At 60.1% G+C, this 23,903-nt stretch overlaps 1 protein-coding gene across 3 annotated transcripts in view; it reads right to left on the reverse strand.

Annotated features, from left to right (window-relative positions):
• Window positions 1–23,903, reverse strand: part of MROH1 (maestro heat like repeat family member 1) — a 53,788-nt gene that overhangs the window by 21,083 nt on the left and 8,802 nt on the right. Inside the window, exons 6-31 of one of the 3 annotated variants that reach the window (XM_059836203.1) lie at window positions 22,655–22,806; window positions 21,955–22,095; window positions 21,629–21,721; window positions 20,316–20,394; window positions 18,753–18,866; window positions 18,334–18,407; window positions 17,487–17,606; window positions 16,554–16,556; window positions 16,360–16,467; window positions 15,154–15,298; window positions 14,977–15,017; window positions 14,255–14,396; window positions 13,853–13,905; window positions 13,026–13,133; window positions 11,947–12,066; window positions 8,950–9,072; window positions 7,714–7,860; window positions 7,492–7,518; window positions 5,919–6,041; window positions 5,303–5,382; window positions 4,619–4,754; window positions 3,272–3,367; window positions 2,809–2,913; window positions 2,496–2,631; window positions 1,874–1,986; window positions 350–502 (exon numbers count right to left, since the gene is read on the reverse strand). In XM_059836203.1, the coding sequence (XP_059692186.1) occupies window positions 350–502; window positions 1,874–1,986; window positions 2,496–2,631; window positions 2,809–2,913; window positions 3,272–3,367; window positions 4,619–4,754; window positions 5,303–5,382; window positions 5,919–6,041; window positions 7,492–7,518; window positions 7,714–7,860; window positions 8,950–9,072; window positions 11,947–12,066; window positions 13,026–13,133; window positions 13,853–13,905; window positions 14,255–14,396; window positions 14,977–15,017; window positions 15,154–15,298; window positions 16,360–16,467; window positions 16,554–16,556; window positions 17,487–17,606; window positions 18,334–18,407; window positions 18,753–18,866; window positions 20,316–20,394; window positions 21,629–21,721; window positions 21,955–22,095; window positions 22,655–22,806 (2,732 nt within the window). The remainder of the gene's footprint in view (window positions 1–349; window positions 503–1,873; window positions 1,987–2,495; window positions 2,632–2,808; window positions 2,914–3,271; window positions 3,368–4,618; window positions 4,755–5,302; window positions 5,383–5,918; window positions 6,042–7,491; window positions 7,519–7,713; window positions 7,861–8,949; window positions 9,073–11,946; window positions 12,067–13,025; window positions 13,134–13,852; window positions 13,906–14,254; window positions 14,397–14,976; window positions 15,018–15,153; window positions 15,299–16,359; window positions 16,468–16,553; window positions 16,557–17,486; window positions 17,607–18,333; window positions 18,408–18,752; window positions 18,867–20,315; window positions 20,395–21,628; window positions 21,722–21,954; window positions 22,096–22,654; window positions 22,807–23,903) is intronic. The other 2 variants (XM_059836202.1, XM_059836204.1) reach the window with 2 other exon arrangements.

Raw genomic sequence — 23,903 nt, forward strand, 5'->3', positions numbered from 1 at the left:
GCTTTGGGGCAAGTGTTCCCCTGGCCAGAAATGCAACAGCAACAGCCGATAGAGTCCCTTCAGACAGGGGTTAAACGCCTCCCTTCCTCCATCAGGGCTAGACCCTTCCCTGTGCTGGGCATCGCTCTCCTGCCAAGGGCTTGGCCCTTACTGGAGCACCCCTGCCTGTACCAGAGAAGCCCATCACCCCCAGCAAAGCAGCTGCTGGAGCCACAAGCAGGACGTTATCAAGCTACGCACGTGGGAAGAAAGGGAGGCAGCGAGACCCGGCTGGGGCTGCCTCTCCGGGGCTGCGTTTGGACCACAGAGGCCGTGCCGAGGCCAAGCGGCAGCAGCAGCAGGAGCTTACCTTTTCCTGCAAGACGCCTCCGCGCTCCTTGAGGAGGGAGTTGATCATGACGGTGGCTGCTCGGGAACAGTTCTTATCGGGGTCCGCCAGCCCCTCGAACATGGCGAGCAGGAGGCTCATCAGCTGGTCCGGAGGGACGCGCTTCCCGATCACCTAGGGAGAGGGCAAGCGGAGTTAAGCAACGGGTTTTTGTCACTCTCTGAAGAGAGCAGTCCCTTCGAGGGTGCCGGCAGAGCCGGACAAAGGGCCCCCTGCGCAGCTTCCCCAGCTGCAGGCAGCAGGATGGCCCTTCCTCGGCTCGGTGCCCTGCGGGAGCATCAGCCAGGAGCCCAAATCGGTGGGAACGGAGGGGAGCGAGGGCCAGGCCGCAGCCGCGCAGGAGGCAAGAGGCCACCTGCCCCGCGCTGATAGCCAGATAACCTGGGGCTCTCTTGGGATGGTTTGGGACAACGCAACCAAGCCATTAACTCTCTTCCAACAGCTGGGAAGATGCTCCCCAGGTCCCATCGTGCTCTCCAGACCTGATGGTGGAATAAGCTGCTCAGTAGAGAAGTCCGTAGGGGGAATGTCCATTACAGCCACAATATTTGAGGAATGGCAGCTTTTCCAGGACAAAAAGATACTACCAGCTTCTCTACAGATCCAGCTCCTCTGGAGCAATGCTTGCAGAGCTCTCAACGTAGCAAATGGCCACCAAGGAGTTCACCCGTGCAGCTCTCAAGAGCAGAGTGGTCACCCCTCATCCCATCCCTCACCACCAGATCCCCGATGCTGTCCACGTCATTCAAATCACGGTGGTTTGAGAGCCACGTTTGGACCCTTTTGGGCGTAAAGTTGCACTGAGCAGCTTTACCAACACCCCTGCCAGAGTGGGAGGCAGCCAGGAGTCCAGCGACTGCAGCTCCTGAGCCGACCACCCCGTGCTCCGCAGGAGAGCGCAGCCAGCGACAGGACCTCGAGGGCTTCCTTCGGCCAGCAGCTTCCACTGAGGAGCACGACGTACCAAAGTCTCCACCCTGGCGCACGCTGGGGCCCCAGGCAGGTCCCGTAGGGCTGAGTTAGACCACCTCCACCTTAGCTTTTAGATGACGTGGACAGAAACTATTTGCATTTATCTACAGCAAAGTAAGTTTTCGACCCCAGTGCCGGCAGCGTCGATGGCTGAAGAGCGCAGGCTGCCCGTCAGACCTCTGAACGGATGCACCGAGCCACAGCACAGCCAGGCATGAGTCCCTGCCGGTGAATTCACCCCCAGAGTGTCTACACAATGTTCTCGTTGGGGCCCTTGTGCCCAAAGCGGGGACCAGCACCTTCACGCTGGGGGCGAGATGCTCTGAGCATCCAGCTCCTTCTCCAGCTGGAGGAGGAGACTGCAGTGGATTGTTCCCTGGTGCAAGACTGGGGCTCCCCAGCAGCCTCCAGACCGCGCGGCTGCTCAGAAGCCACGAGGCACCAAGCCCTGTGCAGCTCCCGCTCCACCACCCTGCAAAGACCAGGGCCGTGCGGATTTGCCCTCCACCTTACCATGGCAATGTTGTTGCAGGTATGGAAGAGAATGGTGAAGTCGGGCTCCTCCAGGCCTTTCTTCAGGGCTTTCAGCCCCTCCACCATCTCGTCTCTGTGATCCCGCGCAAAACCTGGATTCAGAGGGAACGTTCCGTGAACGGCTCTCCTCGTATTTTACACCCACACGCTGCAGAGAGCTGGGTTTTACTCGCGAGCTGGCCCAGCTTTCAGGAAGGAGCCCAGAAACCGAAGCTGCTGCCAAGGGCCAGAAGAGCTTGCCCTGCATGGAGCCACACTGCTCTGGAGAGCAGGACCCAGAGAAAGTCCTCTCCTGGCGCTGTGCTCCTCTCAGTGCCTCCATCTGAAGTGGAGGGCTGACCTCTCCTGGAGAGCGGGAGAACGCCAGGCTGAGCGCTCGGAAACCTGCTCCTCTGCGCTCAAGCGTCGCAGAGAGCCTTTGAAACCCCAACGCCTCAGCAATGTTCTCCACCAGCCCTGCGTCTGCAGCAAACCACGTCTGCAGGTCACTCCTTTGGGGTGACGGAGGTGGAGGGATGGGACGCGCACCCAGCTGCGGAGAAGGGGGCTCCCGCTGCCGGCACCGACCGCCTGAGCGGCAAAACCACCCTCCACTGCCCACCTTCGTAGCACAGCTGGATGTAGAGCAGGCAGTAGACGCAGTCGACGGCGTGCTGGCGGACGCTGGCCAGGGAGTCTGAGCAGCGCGGGGAGAAAAGCGCGATCAGGACGCTGAGGTTGTAGAAGGGGATGACGGTCTGCGGGGATGACAAACACAGGCGACACTAGCAAGGAGAGCACGGGGCCACGAGCACAGCGTTTCCCCACCGCCGCGAAGCCCACTTTCGCACCCCCGCGGGGAGGGACGTACGCACGAGCCCCAGCAAGGCTGACAGCAGCAGCAAGAAAGACGCCCGAGCACTGGGTTTACTTACGCTGACGTTCAGCTTGCTCAGGTAGAAGTCCAGCAAGGCGGCGCTGACCTCCACTGCTCGCTGCCGCTCGTGCTCCTTGTTCGACTTGATCCAGGGGCCTAAATGCTACAGGGGAAAAGCATCAGAAAGGAGAGCGGAAGCTCGGCTGCTTTGCCGTGCGCAGCCAAGGAGTCCTTCAGCCCAGCGACCCGTGGTGCACGCGTGGGCTGTGGGAACTACGGCCCTGACCCCACCAGCTTATCCCGGCTTGTCTTCAGGACAACACCCGGTCTCTGCCTCCTGGTGAGGCTGCCTGTGCGTCCCCCCCGCTGCCAGAGACCTCCTCACCGGCCACGTGCTGGCCACCCGTCTCGGGCACCAGCGGGCATGCCCGAAGGGGCAATCGCTGCTTCTTCCCCTAGAGACGTTGCCCCAACCAGGCAGCTTTTCCCTGAAGAACCCACCAAAACCAGGCTGCACCTACCGCAAACATGTCCTGCAGCCCGTGGGGGGTCAAGTTCCTCTGCAGGAGACCCTTCAGCAAGTCTTTAAGGGCACTGATGGTGTCACCATACAGCATCTAAGGAGGAAAGATTGCTCACAGGCTACACAAGCACTGCGCTTCGTCCCAGAGAGCCCGCTCAGGCGTGCAAGGAGGGAGAGAGCGCTCTCTGCACCTATTCTCAGCGCGTAGGACTCTGCCAGGTGTTGGGTGCCAAGACGCAGCCACCTCCAGCTTAGTAGGAAAACGCAGCAGGGACTGAAACCCAGTCTGCAAAATCCACCTTCGCTGGAAGTGCCGGGCACATGGTGGGAGTCAGCATAGTGGTGGCCGTGATCTGCATCGAGCGCCAGCAGCTAGCCAGAGCTGAGCACGCCAGCACAGATGCTTCAGTGCAGACTTTCCAGAAGGGAATTTAGTCCTTCTCCCACCTGGAGATAAATTCCAGCGAGCCCAGTCTGAATGAGCCCTTTGAAGATGCTTAGTTTCCTTCCAGGACTTATTTTGGGATAAACTCCAAAAAAATAAAAACTACAAAGCTTCACAGGATGGAAGGGAAGGAGAAAAGGATTATTAACTTAAACTTTTAGGCCAGATGCCTGCAAACGCGAGCCGGGGATAGTCAGAGCCCCAGGCTCCTGCTCTGCCGCTCACCTTGAAGGAGCCGCAGCAGCAGCAAGGCGATACGGTGGAGCACGGCGCTGCTCTGCAGCCACCCAGCAGCTGCAACAACTTCATTAGCAGCATGTTATTTTCATTCATTAAGCACTCAACCACAACTGAGAAGCAGCTGCAGCCTTTCAAAAGCTAGTTATGTAAAGGCCCCTTCTACCCTGCAGGGTTTCCAGGATCATTTGATTTTTTTCCCTCGAGGGAGTTCATGCTCTTATTAGCAGCATTTGGACTTGCTGATAAGCTCGTATTTTCTCACTTGCTATCAGTGCACAGAAGGGCCAGGCTTTTTTCACGAGATAAGTGCGCAGAGGAAACGGTGCAGCTCGCTTCCCCCGAGGTGCCCAGCTGAATTGAAAACGGGCCTTTCCCACGGCTGATCGCTGCCGGGAGATGCCGGGGCCGCAGGACTCCATGGCTCACGGGACTGTGAAAAGGCACCTGCGCGCTGCCCCGAAACCAGCGTCCCGGAGCAGCCGCGACCGCAGCTCCTGCGCCGCGGAACAAAGCCGTATCGCCCTGCCGGGTCACGAGCGACCCGATGTCAGCTCCGCATCGGCTTTTTGTGCTGCCAAGCGCTCGCTCGAGGCGGGCAGGCGTGGGAGCGGCACGGGCAAGTCCCTGCCTGCCTCAGGCTGCTGGCGCTGGGTACCGCACCTCCTTGTGTAAGGCATCGCCTCCGTTCTCGTCTCTCTCCTTCACCGCTTCCAGCGGTGGCAGGGCAAGCACGCTGGCGAGGCAGGTATCAATCAGCTCTGTCCTGTCGGGGTCACTGAGGTGGGGCTCCAGGATGCTGATCCCAGGTTAAGGAAGCAACACGGATGCATCGGGCGCTAGGGGAGCGCCTTTCACCCGGGTAAAGCTGGCAAAAAGGATTTTAATAGGCATTCCTGCTGACTTGACTCTGTACTAAGTGGCACCGGCTTTAATCGGAAGCAGGCAGAGCGTTCCCAGTATCTGTGTCAGGAGCTGTGACGTGCTGAGTATTTTTAACTGGTGCTCAGAAGTCATCTTTGCGTAACAGAGTGCAGCGCCCTTGGCTCTGGTTTGTATAAAGAACATTTACTGCAGAGTCCAGCGAGAAATGAGCCCGAGAGCGGTTATCGGCGGGCTCACGGCAAGCGCTGCGGGAGGCTGGTGGCTGTGCCAACCAGACCGTCCCGTTCCGCTGCGTCTAGCACAGCTCTATTAACGTGCCTGTTGAGGGAGAGCACCTCGGTTCTGCCGTCAGACCCGCAGGGCAAAGCGGGGAACGGGGTTGGGCTCTGCGGGTGCAGCAGCTCCGGCAAGCGCTGCCCTGCAAGTGGCTTTCCCGCAGGGATGGGCACGGAGGAAGGATACACCAGGTAAGTGCAGGTGATCATCGCCCGCTGGCGAACAGGCGTCCGCATCGCCTCCAGTGGTTCTGCTTTTATGAACTCCTGGAAGGCAGAACAAGGTGACAGTTACGGTCATATCCATCCCCGTCCCCCTCTGGGCACGGGACAAGCTTTGGGGTGACTGCTGCCTCAAAACCCAACCTCCCCAAGACAGCAAGCCAGGAGCCACACTGCATTAGCCCGACACCCCAAATGCTGCACAACCACCCCAGCCCTTGGGCAACGCAGCCACGGACACACAGCACCATCGCTCAGCGCAAGCCTGCTGTGGCTCGCAGCAAGCCATCCTGCCGCCGCTCAGCTCCCTGCTGGGACCTGCCCTCTCGCGAAGGGCAGGCAGAGCCCAGACTGCAGGCCTGCAGTCCACGGAAGTCAGCACCCCAACCCCAGCAGAGCCCGGCGGACACGCGGGGAGGGAGCTTTGCAGGGAAAACTCATACCTGCCCTTCCCACGAGGCACCCAGACCACAGCTCCAGAGATGGAGCAGCTACGCCTACGCTGAGCCCTCAGCAACGTGGGTTGGGAACCTCCCCCGGCGTCCTCTAGCCCAGCCCCGAGCTCCAGGGCTTGCTCTTACCACCATCTGGGCCACCAGCTCAGCTTTGCGGGAGAAGATGAAGTCCCCACACTTCACACCGTTGTAGATGGCTTGGCCGATCATGCAGATGCTCCGGATGAGGCACAGCTTCAGGGTCAGGTCCTGAGAGCAGAACCCAGGGTGAGAAGTGAAGACCAGGCTTACCACACAACCATAACTCACCGTCCCACCCAGCACTGGTGTCCCTCCGAGAAAACCGGTGCTCAGGCTGAGCACCACAGCTTGGCCTGGGCTGTTAGTAGCGTGTGGGTTCAGCTCCCTGCTCTTTATCCACGTTACAGGCTCTCTGGTGACCGTGGGAGCACGAAGGGCACCCCGTCCCCAGTGTCACAGACTGGCTGGACACCGGGAGCTCCCTGGTAGAACAGGGGCTGAGGACAGTCCCCCCGGGTCTCCCTCCTCCCCGGCGAGACAGCGCCTGAGCACGCAGATGCTCAAGGCAACTCCAGAAGCTGGCAGGAGCCGTTCCTCCGACACAGCTTGGGGTCTAGGACAGTCGACACGGGGTCAGGAGGAGGCACCCCAGTTAAAAGCGCTCCCCTCGGCGCAGCCCTCAGGCAGGGAGCCAGGGGAGGGTTGGAGCCAGAAGGTCCCCAGCTCCGGGGCCGGAGACGCTCTGCAGAAGCTGTTAGTGCCAGCGGGAGCCCAGAAGGAAAACGCATTAGTGGAGCCCGGAGAAGGAGTCCTTGGACTGACAATTCAACTTGACAAATGCCGTTTTTCTTGTTCAGCCTTTAAAAAGAGAAATATAAAAATACAGCCCCTCATTGCCCCCAGGACAGTAATCTGGGTTTTAATATCTGCCCACTGAATGATTGTTCCAGAGGGAAGCAGGAAAATTAGTTTAGTGGATTTTATCCGAGCGGTGGGTTGCGGCTTGGTCTCTGGAGTCCCCAGGCTTCCACAGCGAAGCACGTGTGCAGGGAGCCGAGGGGCTGCCTGACCACCCTCTCTGCGAGCACCGTGCCGTACCGGAGCCCTGAGCTCCGGAGCGGCTCCGGGGAGGGAACCCCAGCCCTCGCCTCCCAAGGCGGGCACGGCTCATCTTGCCACAAGCGCAAACCCAAACCAGCTCGCTCCCTCCTGGGGACGGCCGTGCGAGCTCCAACTGTGCGGAGCTCGCAGGAAAGGCACGGCCTCAGCAGAAGGGGTGGAAAGCAACAGGCTCAGATCTGCCCGCGGGCAGTGAGCTCGGCCACAAGCACCCGTGGGAGGCCAACACAGCCTTTGGTCAGCTCAGCATTTCACCAGGGTGGTGCCCGCCCGAGCCACGCTTCCACCTACAGCTCCTGTCTTGCCATAAAGGCATTTTTCTCTTCTCCTCTGCTGTGAGTTTTGGCGCTTTCAGGCAACAGTTCCAGCATGGAAGACAGGGCTGGAGAGCTGAGGGCAAGGAGCAGCAGCTCCCGTGGCTCTCCCGGTCCCCATGGGCAGAGGAGTGCTGCTGTGAGCACAGCACAGGGCTGCTCTCGAGGGGAACCCAGAGCAAGAGGCAGACAGAGACAGCAGGAAAGAGCAGAGAGTAGTTCAGATTTAATGCCTCACACTGTACCTTGGTTTCTACCTTTATTCCCAGAACCTGAACAAGTGAAAAAACAAAACACATTAGCAACGCGCGAGCGAGCAGACTCTGCCGTGAATGCCCTTTTCCCAGGGGCTGCCCACGGGTCCCAGCGGGACCCTTCAAGGCAGAGCATCCAGAACCGCCTGGCTGCTCCAGCTCGCCCGGGTGTGCTCTCCCGCCCGGGGAGGACGGGGCGTCCCAACAGCCTACCTTGGTGTTAAAGTACTGGAAGATGTTCTTCAGGATGTCTGCTTCGATCCTGGACAGCACCAGCTCCTTGGGCGCGTACACAGCTACGTATCCGTAGCAGAGGATGAGAGTGCTCTTTATTTTCTCCACTTCGTTGTCACTACGGTCCTGTTACAGCAGATGAGGAAGTTAACGGGGGGGAACGATGGGGAAGCCAGGGCCGGCTCTTCCCAGGTCTCACGAGGAGGTGGCTTCTGCAGGGTCTGCCTGACCAGCTGAAGGTGACCCGTCAAAGACAGGGCCCCTCCAGGCGGGTTTTGGACCTTCACTTCCCATCCTTTTGGTGGTGGCAGAGACCTCCAGAGCCCTGATGGAGCATCAGGCGTCCGAGCGTGAGCTGCACTAACAGCACGTCTCTGTCCGAGGCAGGAGCCCCAGTTTGCTATCGCGTGTTACCTGTTAGAGCCCTGCGGGGAAGCACGTGGGCCCCAGCCCGGTCAGGTTAACCAGGTTAACCGCTGGTTAACTACCATGCTAGAAATCAGCATCCACTGCCCATTAACCAGCACCGCTGAAAGGCTTTACCCGCACCGTCCCAGGGAGCAGTTCATGGCCGACCCACCTCGTACCACGGCCCGAGGGGCAGGGCAGGGACAAGGGCTCCCCGGCTGCACGAGGGCTTCCTCGCCCAGCTCCTGAGCTCCGGGCACCTTTCTGTCGTGGGTCTCTTCCATGCCCACACAGCACTAGTCCTGTCCTTCAAACACCCGATCTTAGAATTAAACCAGCTGCCTGGGTCAGAAAATTTGAGGAAAGGCTTTTGCTGCCAGCGCTGGGGGCACAAAACACCCCCCATCTCCCGGGACGTGCGCATGGCCGTGGGAGTCGCTCGGGGATCACCGTCAAGCACCAGCGTGGGTGACAGCCAAACCACGCTCCACGTCAGGCCGGGGTCCCCCGACGGACGCAGAAGCCAAGTTACAACTTACTCGAGCCCACCCAGCAAGCGAGCAGCTTCACCGGGGCGCGAGCCTGCGGGAGCGTACGGCTGAGAGCGAGGAGCTAATGCCAAGCAGCCTCTGATGCCAAGAGCAGCTCTCTGGAGAGGCGGAAGGTATCCCAGCCCCAAGCCAAACGCACCAGGGCAGGAAATTAACTCCTTTCCCGAGGACAGCTCCAGCACACGCCGTATTTGAAGAAGGCTGCGTGAGCCCTTTGCTGCCGGCTGCGTGGCAGCAGGGGCCCTTTGGCTCTTACCTTGAAGATACTGAACAGTCCCACAGATTTCTTGAAGACATCAGACCTAACAAAATCTTCCAGCTTGGCCAGGGTTTCCTCCAGGTGATTTATTGCACATATCCCAAAGCAGGAAGCAAGTCCCTGGAGGAAGCAGAGAAAACACATTAGCAGAAAGCTATTAATTCACCAGCCCCAGCTGACACTTAAAGAGAGCCTGTTTATTGGTTTAATTCCCAGCACCTGAGCCGTGCCCAGCTGGGAGCAATCCTGGCAGCCAGCGCTCCCCTCTCCGGGGCAGGGACTTGCCTCCGGGGGATATAGGGCACAATAACGCTGTCCTTGTCGGGGTGACAGGCTGGGACACGGCTCCAGAGGAGCCGCGGGGGCAGGACAGACACGGCGCGCTCTCCAGCGGGCAGATGTCAGCCGCTCTGCGGGAGACAGGAGCCCGGTCGAGCGCTCTGGCTGGAAGCGAGAGCAAAGCAGGCTTAGCAGGTCCTGCCTTTCTGCTGTACCTCCAGGAGGTCTAGCAAGCGGGGCTGAAACTCCATAAACAGTTTATTCAAGAGCAGCCCTTGACAGAGTGGCGTAGGCTGGAGCGAAGCCAGGCACCATTAGCTTGTGTTTGCACTGCACTTAAAGGCAGCTGCGGGTGGGGGGAGCGCGCGGCAGTGGGGCGATGGAGCCGGGCAGAGCGGCGTGGCTCGGCCAAGTTTCAAGGGAAGCCGGGGAGCGTGCAAAGCCAGAGCACGAGTCTGGCCAAGACGGGCAGAAAGAGCTCGACCCTGAGCTCAGCTCCAGGGTCTGAGCTGGCAGTGAAGAAAACGCTGCAAAGCATCCACGAGCAGATGACTTTTTAGTAGGGCCTGTAGCGATGGGACAAGGGATAATGGTTTTAACTAAAGGAAGGGAGATATAAGGGAGAAATGTTTTACGCTGAGGGTGGTGAGGCACTGGCCCAGGTTGCCCAGAGAGGTGGTGGGTGCCCCATCCCTGGGAACACCCCAGGTCAGGTTGGACGGGGCTCTGAGCAGCCTGGTCCGGTTGGAGATGTCCCTGCTCCTGGCAGGGGGTCGGACTGGACCCTTAAAAGCCCCTTCCCACCCAAACCACTCTGTGATTCTATGACTCGAGCACACGAGCTGGAGCTGCCCAGGGAAGGTGGAGCAGCATCCCCAGCTGCTCCGGCGATGGCAGCACCCGGTCTGCGGTGTTATGGTGGGTGTGAGGCTCGGTGGAGCGTAGCACAGGAAGACAGGGATGTCACCAGACCATCCAGGTGCAGCCAAGAGCTGCTGGAGCCCAGGGAAACATCTCACCCGCTGGAGATGCTCCGGGGAGCAGGGGGAGACACTGCCGCAGCCCCCAGGGTGGCACCAGCTCGGTGGGCTGCAGCCCAGAGGATTGGGAAGAGCTAGGTCCCCTCCCTGCCGCAGGGACGGGGCAAGCCTCGCGGGTCCAAGGGAGCAAGAGCTCACACCGGAGACACGAGTTAATGCTGCAGAAGACGGGAACATCTCGTGATTCAGCCACGCTAACTTAACAATCGGCTGTCAAAGTGGGGCGCTGAGCCCATCTGACCCCACGCAAGCCAGGACAGGCAGCCAAGTCAGGAGAAAACTCCTGTTTGTTTTTCTTCCTGTGGCTCTGGCTTAACTCCCCAAACCTGTGGGGCTACACAGCCCAAGGACGGAGCAGGAGCCAAAAAACCCATTCTGGCAGCAGGCAGAGGCTCGCTGGGCTGTCACACAGGCAGAGCCAGGCAGGCTGCCGGGGACAGGACAGCGACGGCAGCTCTGCCCACGAGATGGCACCTGGCAGTAACAGAGCCCCAGCAGCTCCGAACACATCCCGGCTGTCACAGCACCTCCCAGACCCTCCTGGCACCAAAGGATTTGTGGGTCCGTTCACGAGGTTGGACAAGGCCAAGCGCAAGGTCCCGCACCCGGGTCGGGGCAAACCCCGGTCCCAGCACGGGCTGGGGCAGGAGGGGATGGAGAGCAGCCCTGCGGGGAAGGACTGGGGGACACCGGTGGGTGACAAACCGGACACGAGCCGGCAACGTGCGCTCGCAGCCCACAACGCCAAGCGTCTTCTGGGCCGCATCCAGAGCAGCGTGGCCAGCAGGTCGAGGGAGGGGGTTCTGCCCCTCTGCTCCGCTCTGGCGAGACCCCCCGGAGCACTGCGTCCAGCTCTGGGGTCCCCAGCGCAAGGCAGAGACGGAGCGGGGCCGGAGGAGGGACACGAGAATGGTGGGAGGGCTGGAACAGCTCTGCTGCGGAGAAGGGCTGAGGGAGTTGGGGTTGTTCAGCCTGGAGAAGAGACGGCTCCGGGGAGACCTTACTGCGGTCTTTCGGTACTGAAAGGGGGCTTGGAAGAAAGACGGGGACAGACTTTTCACCAGGGCCTGCAGTGACAGGACAAGGGGCGATGGGTTTAAACTGAAAGGGGGGAGATTGAGGGTACATATAAGGGAGAGATGTTTTACGCTGAGGGTGGTGAGGCACTGGCCCAGGTTGCCCAGAGAGGTGGTGGGTGCCCCATCCCTGGGAACACCCCAGGTCAGGTTGGACGGGGCTCTGAGCAGCCTGGTCCGGTTGGAGATGTCCCTGCTCCTGGCAGGGGGTGGGACTGGATGACGTTTAGAGGTCCCTTCCCACCCAAACCATTCTGTGAGTCGATTCTATGATTTCCCCGAGGAAGCAGCTCTGCCAGCATGCTCAGAGCTGGGGAACAGCGCTCTGTCCCACTTGAGACAGCCACAGGCCACTTGAGATTGTGTCCCACGGCACCCCCTGCGTCTCACCCAGCTTCAGAGCCCTCTTGCTGTTGGGTTCTCTTCACTTTTCTGGGCTCATTCACCCAGGTGCTGCAACCTACACTACAAGCCATTCCTCAGGAGGTACAAGCCCAGGCCAGGCATGGTGGGACCGGAAAAGAGAGGTCAGCATAGTAGGACTGCTCTCCTGCTCCATCAGGATGACCCTTGGGATGCTGGGCACAACTCCTCCTCACCTCCCTTTCTGCTTCCTCGTGGTATCTGGCTGTTTCCAGGAGCTCCTGGAGCTGCTTTTGCACGAGGTCTTTGCTGGCGCACGCCCCAAGCGTCGTCCCGATGCATTTATACAGGAAGTTCTGGAAGAGCAAGAGGAACGTTACCACCCCGTGAAACCCTGCCAAGCCCTCAGAGGCAGACTGAGCTTGGTCCCGCGCAGATTACTCCTCGCAGCATGCTGGAGGCTCATGCCCCAAAGCAAAGGTGCAGGACGGAGCCCAGCCGTAAGCAGCTGGGACACTCGGGAGTGCCAGGATGCACTGGGACAGAAGTCCCACCACAGAGCAGCGCTCAGTCCAAGGTACAGCCAACTGCATTAACCGGAGCCAGGAACAGGTATAACGAAACCCTTTTTCCTGCCCAGAGAAAAACAAAGTCACCACGACGGAGGGAGCACGAAGACAGATTTTCCAGCGATGCCTCCACAGCCCCTGGTGACCAGCCGAGCCGGGGTCAGCTCCGACTGCTCCTACATCCCTGCAGAAACACCACAGCCTTCGGCAGCCACCTGCCCATGGGAGACCTCCTCCCTCCTGACCCACCACAGCGAGACCTCCCCTGTCCTCTACCCTCACCAGCCTGGAGATTACAGCCTCGCAGCCCACCCCTGCACCGGTGCAATCAGAAACAGGGTCACTTGGTTCCTTCTCTTCTGCATCAGAGAGCTCTTTGCCTGGTTCAGCTCCCTTCTCGCTCAGCTCAATTACAGCCCTGCTCGCAGCAGATGTGACGCAAGCTGCAGAGACCATGCGTTGGGTCTGACCAGCACAGGCAGAGCAACACAGCCTGGCCAGGACCTCTCGAGCCAGGGATTCGGCTGTGGGCTGACCAGTATTTCATTTTCAAGCCTGCCCAGCCACCTCGCTAACCTCCTGCTATTTCTCCTCCCCTCCTAACACCCCTTTCCCAGTGCCAAGCTGTTGGCAGAACGCTGCTTTCAGAAAGCACTGAGGGTTGGATCGGCCCTGCCCCTGCTCACACGGCGCAGCAGGACGAGCACCGCCAGCCCGCTGATCCCCCCGCTCCCCCAGACGATCACCTTCTCCAGCAGGAAGCCGTTGTAGCTGTTCAGCTGCCTGCACATCTCCGTGACAAAATGGCAAATCCACGTGTTGTCAGAAACGGCCGCCAGCGTCTCCTGGAGGAACTGCGGGAGGAAGAGCCGTCAGCCGCGGGCGTCCTGACAAACCTGCTCCTGGCTAAGCAAGGAGCCTCAGCCGGGAGGGGCGAGAGCAGTGCAATAAATAAAACACGGGGGGCTTGCGTCAGACCTCCCCGGGCCCCTCTCTGCACTGAGCGAGCACGCACCCCCGGATCACCACGGGAGGCTGCCCGGCCCTTCGGAAGGCAGGCTGCCCACCCCAGAGCGGATCCTGCCGGCACGCAGCCATCCCCCCGACTCCAGAAACGTGCCCTTTTCCTCAGGGTCAGGTCTCTTCCAAGCTAAACTGCACCCAGGTAACACCGCCATCATCAGAAGAGCCCTGCCCAGTGTTAATTCCTTCTCCATGCCCTATTTTAAGGCTCTCCAATTAAGTGGGGAGACACACTTGGGACCACTGTTCTCTGACCCACCAGCGAGCCTGAAAGCTCATTTTTAACTTTCCCTGCAGGAACTGCAAGTCACCCTCTGCGCTGACCTGCATCTCCGCTTCTGAAGCGACAAGAGCCGGCAGCGTGACGACAAGTGACCGTCTGTGCCACCACGGTCAGGGTGGGCGAAGGCGAATACCTGCCTCTGCAGACCCAGCCCGTGCTGCTGTCCTGCACGCGAAGCCCTGGCGAGCCCAGCCCAGGGGAGCCCTGAAGCTGGTTGCCGCATGCCCTCCCACTGCCCCATCGCCTCCCTGGCACAGGGACCCTTACCAGCAGCAGCTTCTCTTCCCATTCCTTCTGGGACAGGGACTTCTCCGTGTTCTCTAGGAGAAAGCACATTTTTTACACTGGTTTCTCATCCTCACTGCACATCATGCAGCAGGGGCGGACCGCTCTCCAAACACTGCGTCCCCTGTACTTGACACAGCGGGGCTAATCGCTTGAGACACAAAGGCACCCTGCTAGGAATTAGTGGCACCAGGGTGATTAAAGTCCTTATTAAAACAGGAAATGGCGCTTTTTCAGAGAGCTCCAGAGTATACCGAGGCCCATCAGGCACGTGGGCAGTACCCCACCCTATTCCTGGTCCCCCCCAAGAGTCCGGGCACACGCAGCCCAGTTTGGAGACAGCGATTCCACAAGAGTGTCTCCGGAGCAGAAGCCCCTTCTTACCTTCTATGTGCTCCACCAAGAGAGGGACCTGCTTGCTCCAAAGCCGGTCCAGCGCGGGGTGGACGCTGTAATGCAATACGTTCAGCAGACGCAGGGCAGCCGTCCCCCGGCAGTCTCCTACGTACGGCTGTGAAGATACAACCTGAAAGGTTGGGGATGGAACAAAGGGTGTTAGCACAGGGAAAGTCATTTTCAGGTTGTGAGTCAGAAAATATGAAATAAAAAACACAGGAACGCAACACTAAGAGGCAATTGATCTCTACACCGCAGCGAAACTGCAGCTTCCTCGTTTTGCTCTAGCTGTTGGCAGAGAAATGTCAGGAGAGTGTCTCTCCTGGACTCATCCCTGGGCGAAGCGGAGCAAGCCCTGGCCTCCCCAGGGCTGAGGAACAGTTTCTCAAAGCCCTACAAGAACAGCTGGAGATCTGCACCAGGGCACACCCCACTTACACAGCTCCGGGTGTGTAAGAGGGAACCTGAGCTTTCACAACCTACACGGAGACACTCCTGCCTGCAGCCAACCCAAGAGGTGCACGGCGCTTCTGGATACAGGCACCTCTGCCCGGAGCAGGGAGGTGAAATGGGGCATTCACCCTGCCTGTTTGCTGGGGCGGGCTCGGCACAGGCTTCTCTTAGTCCGCCTGGGACAGGGGAGGGAGCGCATTTTCTTTGGACGTGCTGGTAACCGGAGAAAGGAAGAGCTCTGCCTCCAGGCCACTCACCAGCAGTCTCGTCGTTAGGGCATAGGGCGTAGGAAGGTTTGCTACAAACAGAAGGGAAGAAAGCGTAAGACAGTATCTCCCACCAAGCGCCCGCGAAGCCGGCCAGTGACCGCCTGGCTTGCAGACGAGTCCCAAGCTCACGCACCCCAGCGTGTGCCGGGGGAGGCTGGCACTGACCATTCAGGTCGTAACGGATAAGGGACGCGTTCTCTCCCTCCTCTTGCTTCTTCATGGCCAAAAACATGAGGCTCTTGCAGAGTGGGGTCAGGGCGTTGGTGAACTGTATCGGGGTCACAAACTCCAGGAGGTACGGCCACAAAACCTGCCGGGAGAAGGGGAGCGCGGCGTTCGCCCTGCCTGCTGGCGCGGGGCAGCCGGCAGGAGCCCGGATGCAGGATGGAGACCCTGCACCGCAGGCACGGGACCAAGAGGGAGAGGAGATGCCGGGTCAAAGGCCTTTTGCTGATGGGGAAAATCCCCGAGTCCCCTTAGCCAGTGCTCGTGTTCAGGAAGGGAGAGGTCTCCGCTGCCTGTGCTCTACTTCACCAGTACCGAAGCTCCAGCCCCACGGTGTTCCCTTTCACAGAATCACAGAGTGGTTTGGGTGGGAAGGGACCTCTAAACGTCATCCAGTCCCACCCCCTGCCAGGAGCAGGGACATCTCCAACCGGACCAGGCTGCTCAGAGCCCCGTCCAACCTGACCTGGGGTGTTCCCAGGGATGGGGCACCCACCACCTCTCTGGGCAACCTGGGCCAGTGCCTCACCACCCTCAGCGTAAAACATCTCTCCCTTATATGTACCCTCAATCTCCCCCCTTTCAGTTTAAACCCATCGCCCCTTGTCCTGTCACTGCAGGCCCTGGTGAAAAGTCTGTCCCCATCTTTCTTCTAAGCCCCCTTTCAGTACCGAAAGGCCGCAGTAAGGTCTCCTCTGAGCCGTCTCTTCTCCAGGCTGAACAACCCCAACTCCCTCAGCTTTTCCTCATAGGAGAGGTGTTCCAGCCCCTGATCATCTTCACGTCCCTCCTCTGGTCCCGCTCCAACAGGTCCCTGTCTGTCCTGAACTGATACTTCCAGCACCACTGCCTTGCTCCAGCCTTTGAGAAGCTCGCGGGGAGGGTACGCACGGGTTCTTGGGAGGACAGCTTCCCAAACCAAACCTCTGCCCTGCTCCCAGAGGGACGGGGATAGTGGCAATAGCTCCTACAAGGGTTGGGAGCGGTGACAACCCATCCCGCCTGGCGTACGGGGCATCCTGCACATCGCACGGGTGGTGCGGGCTGTGCCGAGGGCAGCGCGGGACCCCCAGCACATGGTGCACGGACGGCAGCTCTGGGGCCAGCACCAACCCCCCAGAGGTGGAAATGAGTGTGCAGACTCACGTTGTTCATCCTGTCAACAGTCGTGCTAAGGAGAAAGAGCGTGTTGACGCTGATGCTCTGGACGCTGTCAGTAGTGAGGTCATCGGCATCCGGCGGCTGCTTTTTGGGCTGTTGGAGGAGAGGGAAAGTGCAGGTCAGCATGGATGCTGCGGCAGGGCCGGCAGCACCGGCAGCTGGGAGCAGCTCTGGGTGACTTCCTCAGCGGACACGTTCCCCAGGCTGTCAAGACAGCATGCCTGGCAAACGGCACGCTGGAAGGAAGGGCAGAACGCGAAAGCCTCCTGGTCCACAGCCCATCTCCAGCACATCCTCCAGCTCCACCCATAGAGCTCAGAGGGGCTGCAGAGGTCCCGCAGCCCAAACCATCGCCCCTGCTCCTCTTTGAGGGAAAACGGGATGAGCCCCAGGGTGGTTTTAGTTGTGCCCGTGTCTCTGCAGCCCAGCTGGACAAGTGGGGCTGGAGGCAGCCAAGCCCCCATGTAAGGGAGCTACCCCCACTGAGAGGGCACCAGCCTGACTACGCGGCAGGCACGGCGCTGGCAGGAGATGGAGGTCCTGCCAGTGCAGCCCCCGAGTCCTGGCTGGCATCCTTTGGATGCAGGGACAGCTGTCAATCCCGCTCCTGAGGTTTGCCCTCGCTCCTCCTTGCTCCAGGGGCAGGAACCACCACACGCCATCAGGGGGAAGAGGAGGAGGAAGCTGCAGCGCTGCTGCGCGAGGGCTGGGGCGGTGGGGACGGCAAGGGGGACATCCTGAGGTCCGAGGTGGGGAGCCTGCACCCGGACAGAACTGGGGGGGGAGAGTTGGGTCAGACGCTTTGGTCCCAGAGCAAGGGCTGCCCCGGGGAGGGTGCAGGGTTGACAGGCTGCGGGTGAAGCGAAGCAAAGCATGTAGGCTTCTGCCAGCCGCGCTGCTCCGCTGCGGACAGCGGTGGCCAGAGGCTGGATGGGAGAGCTCTGCAAGATGCGCTGTGCATCCAGAGACCTGGGTGCCGGGCTGCCTCCACCATGGGTCTGCCTAAATCGGCGCTGCAGGGAGCCAGAGATGTGCACAGCTACAGACAGAGACTTGCCCAGTCCCACCTGGGTACCTTCTTCAGGAGTTTTATCCCACCTGGATGTGCTTACCGCATCAGAGGGAAGGGCGCACTGGCGGACGAGGAATTCCATCATCGCCTCCCCGCCGGGCTGCTCCAGGTAGCCGTGGTGAGCCATGGCACTGATCACCTGCACCACGGCCCGTTTCACCTGCACGGGCAGAGCAGCGGCACCGGCATCAGTGCGGGGCAGAGGGGGGAAGCTGCGAGCGGGGTGGGAGGTTCTGCATGCTGCAGGGTCCTCCTCACAGCTGCCCTTCACCGCCTCCTCCTCCTCGGTAGTAGGGAACGTTATTACAGGTCCTACACAGCCCTTCAACTGGGTTTGGGCTCTGCCAGCAGCAGCCGGGCACCGCACAGGACGGCAGCGGGGTCAGCTGCCCACTGCTCATGTCTGTGTGTCCGTGGGACCGGAGAGGAGCCTACGGCCACACCACCCACCGCACACGGTTACGTCTGGCAAAGCAAAGTTTGTGTTTTGCAAGCGGGACGCGCCCTGCGACCGCGTGAGCTGAGTCACCAGCAGCCCGGCGCTCCTGGCAGCGCCGTGCGTTTTGTTCACATGCAACACTCCAGGCAGGGCCACGCTTCACAGCGGCGAGACTCCCTGCTAGGCAGGGCTGCCTGCACTCAGACGTGCTCTCTGCACAGGGCAGGGACGGAAAAGCGAGCCCCAGCGTGCTCCCCCGTTACTGGGAGGGTATCTTCTGGGCTCGTCGGCAGAACTGCCAAAACCCCAACCAGGAGAGAGATGAGCAACAGGAGGAGGTGGCGGAGGACAGCCGGGCTGGCAGAGGCAGGGGGCATGGCCGTGCAGGGCCCCAGGAATAAACCCCCACCCCTGAAGTACCCTGTGGAAGAGCAGAAGCTCAGCTTACCTTATTGTTGCAGTCTTGCAGAGGAAGTTTCATAGATGAAAGAATAAAGGGCTTTTTAATCTCCATTTGAGAGGCTGAAAAAAAAAAGCAGACAGGCTCTGAAGCTCGGTGATGCTCTTGAGCTGCCAAGGACAGAGCTGCTGATCCCAAACATCCTGCCTTCCCCGACAGAGAGGGCTTTGTCCCTCGCCCCCTTCCCAGCTGGCCAGGCCACCAGACTGGCTTCCTTCTCCCCCGACCCTGCAGCCAAGGATGGGCTCGTCTCCTCATCCCACTCATCCAAGGTCCCAGCAGGGGAACGAGAGAAGGGGACCCATCGGAGGAAGGAGAAAGCCTGCCTGGAGCCCCTCCGCGCCTTTCTGCTTCGAGACCCCGGCAGGGACCACGGCCGGCCGGGTGGCAGCCGCCCCGGTACTCACGGGCGCTGTTGATGATCTGCCTCATGATGAGGAGCGTCCCCACACGGGTCCTCTCATTGCTGCTCTCCAGCTTCGGGAGGAGGAAGGCCAGGACACGATCAGGGAACGAGCAGGCTGTGGGAGCCAAACCGACTGTCACGGACGCGTGTCGTCCCGGGGACAGCACGCAGGCTAGAGATTCGGGATGCAGGCACTGCATCCCCTACATGGAGACATCCCGCCCCACGTACCCCCACGTGCGATGCGGGGCTGCGTGCCTGCTACGCGCGGCAGGGCTTTGCCTGCTGCAGCAAACCGTGTGCGGTTCGGAAAGCACCGCGCCTCCTCTCCTGGCCAGGCAGCTCCCCGGGGAAGCTGCCATGCCACCCCGTGAGCCAGGCTAACCGGCCCATCCCGCTCTTCACATCCAGACCTGAGCTTTTCTCCAGCGCTTTCAGCACATTTCCTGCGCTCTCTAGGGAGCCGAAGAAGTTTAAATTATACCTTCCAACAAGTGCTGCCCCGTCTGTCAAAACATTTTGATTGTTAAAAATAAACCCAGTCTACGGATGCTGAAATTGGAACAACGCTCGTGGGCATTCGAGAGGCATGTTTGGGGAGGGGTGGGCTGCTCCGAGGCAGGGTAGCCTGGAGATTGCTCAGGCAAAGGCAGCTCGGCTGCAGGTTTGCCTTCACGAACGCTAGCAAGAAAGGGACGTCACCCAACCGTGACTCAGCAGCAGTTTGTCACTCCACTGCTCTTTTTTCTGGCGATTGCACATGCTTCTGTCTGTGCCACAGCCATTCGGGGAGGAGAGCCAAAACTGGGGGAGGCAGGGCTCCAGCCACGGAGCTCCAGGCGCAGGCTGGGAGCATACAAGCTGTAGGTCAGCCCACGTCCCCCGCTCAGTCCGGTCGTAGGGGACCCCACTGTGCTCTGAACGTTTGCAGTAACCCAGAATAACAACTGCATTAGCTGTACACGAGATACAGCAACGAGGAGTACGGACGAGCAGGGCACCCCCCAAATCAAACTACATCTACTGCCCCAACCACAGGCATGGCATGCTGCAGAACCTGGCTCCTGGAGAGGTCTCAGTGGGCTGGTACAGCCCAAAAGGCTCCGAGGAAACCTTTGAAACAGAACCCGGTGCCTTTGGGAAGGTCACTGGGAGGGGACGATCAAGCCTGAGCCAGCAGTGAGCTCCAGGGGCGCAGAGTTGGCCCCATGCTCTTCCTCAAAGAGCTCCAGCGAGCGATGCTCTCCCTGGATGCCAGCCTTTAGGGACACGCAACGCTACTGCCTTCTGCAAGCCTGATACCACGGGCTAGAGCCAGGACAGAAACCACCACCCTTCCCTCCCTCCCATCTCCCCACGCGGCTAAGAAATGTCCACGACATCCCCCAAGCCCAGCTGAGACCAGGGGGAGCAAACCCCTCCATTCACCACGCAGAACTCGTGGAACGGACCACGGAACACCAGGAAAAACACCAGCCACGGTGCAGCACACCCACACCTCCCCAGGGGCTTTGACCTGCAGGCACAGCAGGCTCCGGCACAGCCACACCACGCCACCCCTTACCCAGGACGGTGAAGCATCGAAGAACCTCAGTGTGATTTTTAACAGTCAGGGGGACAGACGGATCTGCAGGCGCACAAATCTGTTGGAAAAACAGCTGCGGTCAGGGACATTACCCGGAACGGGCGCTGGCAGGCTGCAGACCCAGCCCTGGAGAGGCAGAGCTGTGCCTGCTGCTGAGATTCGGGGTGGACAAAGTCCTGGGCTGGTGGGTGCAACAGCATCCCACGACACGGATGCCCAGAGCGGCGCTTTCTGCCTGCTGCTGGCCGAGCACGAGCTCTGCCTGTGCTCGCAGCCGGTTAAGTCATCTCAGGGAGACCACTTGGGAACGAGGTGCCTGCTCAGGAGCTGCGGGCTCCTCTGTTGTTTAAACGTGCCCCACCACCCAGCCAGGACCACTGATCATATCCTCTGGAACCTCTTCAAAATGAGTCAGCCCTTCCAGGTGATATTAAAATAATTCAGGCTCTTAATTCAATTTACACTAACGCTGCAGCAAGAACACACATCTGCCTACTCTGGTCTGTCAAAAAGACACTTTGGTCTGCAGCTGAGCCAGAGCTGCTGTGCGAGGCCAGCCACATCCCGCAGCCGCGAGCAGCTTTTGCCCGTCGAAACCTGTCATCAAGAAGCAGTTCCTACAAACGGCACCGTTATTGCATTCGGTTGTTATGCATCACTTCAGTAAAGCGTGTATTTTAAATGACAGCCCTCCCTCTGCTGACACTTCCAAGACTCCAAGTCAGTTAAGTATTAAAAAAAAAAGTGTTCGGACCTGTTTTCAGCCCCGGGAGCACGACTTTAAGAGTTTAGCGACATGACAGACCTCACACCCCCGCGGCTGAAGAACGGCTGAGGAGGAGTTCGGGCTTGGCAGCCTGAGAAGGGCTCCTGCACGCTGCTGCACGGTCACTGCCCCATGGCGAGTCAATGCCCTCGCTTATTCTCAAAGAGCAAACTTTTTAAAAGGTCCATTGATTTTGAGGTGTTTGTTTTCAATCTGCTGCATAACTGTGCAGCCAGAGCTGCTCTCATTTCAGACAACTTGACTGTGCATGTGACTCCTTCAATATATCGGGTGCCAGAGCCCGAGAGCTGGCAACACCACTGGTGAGCAGCAGAGAAGCCGAGAGCCTCAGAGGGGCACGACCAGGGGACAGAAAAGCCGAGCAGGCTGCGTGCCCCACTCTCAGGCTGATCCAGGGGAAGCCTCGGGCCCTGCGGACCGAGCTTAGGGCGTTACACCTCACAAGAAGCCCACCTTCCCCCCCCAGCACCCTCCCGAGGGCGGCCGCTCCCTGCCCAGCCCTTACCTGGGGGTGCAGGGTGCCCAGGAGAGAGTCCAGCTGCACGTCAAGGCTGCGGCTGCCGATGTTGACAGAAGCTTCCAGGATCTGGCAGAGGCTCTGCTCAGCAAGAGACCAGGTTGCAGTTAGCATCAGGAAAGGACTTGGGCTCCAGAGCCGCTGCTCAGCGTCCCTCCTGCATTCACGGGTGGCTGTCGGCACCGCCGAACCACGGCCCAACCCAGGGCAGCGGGCGGAGGTACGCTGCCCACCCTACACCCCAACAAGGCTCCCAGCGAATAGGACTGGGGACGGGTCCTCAGCCAGCGACACCAGCACTCGAAGCCGCTTACCTTGGATATGTAGAAAGCCTCCGTGTGCTTCTTGTAGAGGGCAAGGATGCCTGGAATCAGCTTAGGGAGCTGCTCCTCCAGCTTTTCACTGGGCATCAGGTAACTCATAGGTCCCATAGCCTCCACCACGGCCAGTCTCAGCTGCAGGGAGAGATCGTGTTAATAGCCTGGCCAAACCCGGGACAGACGGGCCCGCCAAAGCATCGCTCCACCACTACGGAGCTGCTCTTCCTGATGCTCTCAGGAGCCTCTGAGCAGAGGCAGGGACAGCATTTCCCCCGGCTTTGCCAGTCTAAGTGCGAGGGGTGCTCAGCAGAGAAGGGGGACGCCTAAATACGTCACCCGTGCCTGCAGAGGACAAAACCTGGCCAGCCATCTCCCAGCCGTGGCATATGCCTAAACAGTCCCCCAAAGGCCTGCAGAAGCACCCCAAGCTCTGCTTTCCAGCACCAGGGAGCAAGCGACCCGTCCTGCAGGCGTTCCGTATGGGACGCGAGGACAGAGGGAACCAAGCAGAGCCACAGGGCTCAAGGAGAAAAGCATCCAGCCCTAACTTGGAGCCAGGGGCTTGCTCTTCTGGGGGCCACGTCCTTACGAGAGGGCACAGTTGAGATGCTGCAAGGCTGACGCCAGACTAACAGCCCCCGCGCCCCGCACCCAGGGAGGTCCTGCCGTGCCCCCCGTCCCCCCACGTCTGCACCTTGGCTTCCCGGTGCTGCAGCCAGCTGTTGAAGAGCACTTCGTAGGCGCTGAAGATCTCGTTTGAGAAGGTGTCCTTCCTGACCGTGGGGTCTGGGGCCTTGTCCAAGTTCGCCAGGTACTCCTGGATGCTCTCACTGAAGTGCTGCAGAGCTAGGAAACGGATTGCATGGTTAGATTTTTCCACACGTACAAGACAGTGTTTGTTTTAGCCCCTCCAAAAAGCAGATGGTTGACGTGCTGTTTTCCTGGGCAGCTTCTCAAGGGATAGCAGATGCATCAGGACTCTCCCTGGCAGGCTGAGAGACTCCCCGAGAGGCGTCCCGGCTACGAGGGAGCCTGGCAGGCAGCCACGCCAGAGACACACGCTGCTTTGTGCTTCCTGGGCCAGGGCTGATACAACCAACCCCGGGGACCCAACTCCACTGACCCACAGGAGCCTGGATTTGCCACGTGGGTTATTTCTATGCATTCGTCAGCAGCTAGAGTGGCCGAGGATTACGGCCTCGCAGCCACAGACGAGCCAGAGCACTGCACCTCAACGAGTTTGTCTGGTCCCGGGGCCAGCAAGCGCTGCGTGTGAGCACATGTTATTTTTCCTCTTGGGAATTGGACCGGTGACGAGAGCGTCTTTGCATAAAGGCACGCGTCCTGGCTCAGACGCAAGGCTCAGCTAAAGACCGCTGACTGCGGGGGATACCCCATCTTCCATCTCCCCCCTGAGGAAGCCTTTGCCACGGCTTTACGGGGTTTCCCAAGGCTTTACAGAGTTCCTGGGGCAGCCGAGGGATCACCTAACACCAGGAGCAGGTCTCAACTGACGGCTCCCAAGGGCTGCAAACACCCCTCTAGTTTTACTTTGGGAGTTACCCAACAGCAGAACTCACCGAAAAGGCTCCCAGCTTCAAGAGGTCCCGTGCGAGACGTGGCTCCAGATGCTCAGCACAAACCTCCCCGGGCTGAGCCCTGCGCTGCTGCTGAACACGGACGCGGCAGGCAAGCTGCCGGTGCTCCGGGCAGGTTTGCCCAAGCAGCATCCCTGTACCGGCCTTTCGCAGGCAGCCCTGGGAAGTGCTGCTCGCGGCAAGCCCTGCCCGGCCGCCCCGTCTGACCCAGAGCCCCAGCGCACCCATCTGCCCATCCCCTCAGCTACTTCCAGCCCCGTCCCTGGGACCCCCAGACACCGGAGCACACGTGCACGGACCCTGTTTTCCCTCCCTTCCTTAATCCCCTGGTGCACAGTGAGGCTC

The sequence above is a fragment of the Gavia stellata genome, chromosome 3, assembly GCF_030936135.1.
Source record: "Gavia stellata isolate bGavSte3 chromosome 3, bGavSte3.hap2, whole genome shotgun sequence".
Lineage (NCBI taxonomy): Eukaryota > Metazoa > Chordata > Aves > Gaviiformes > Gaviidae > Gavia > Gavia stellata.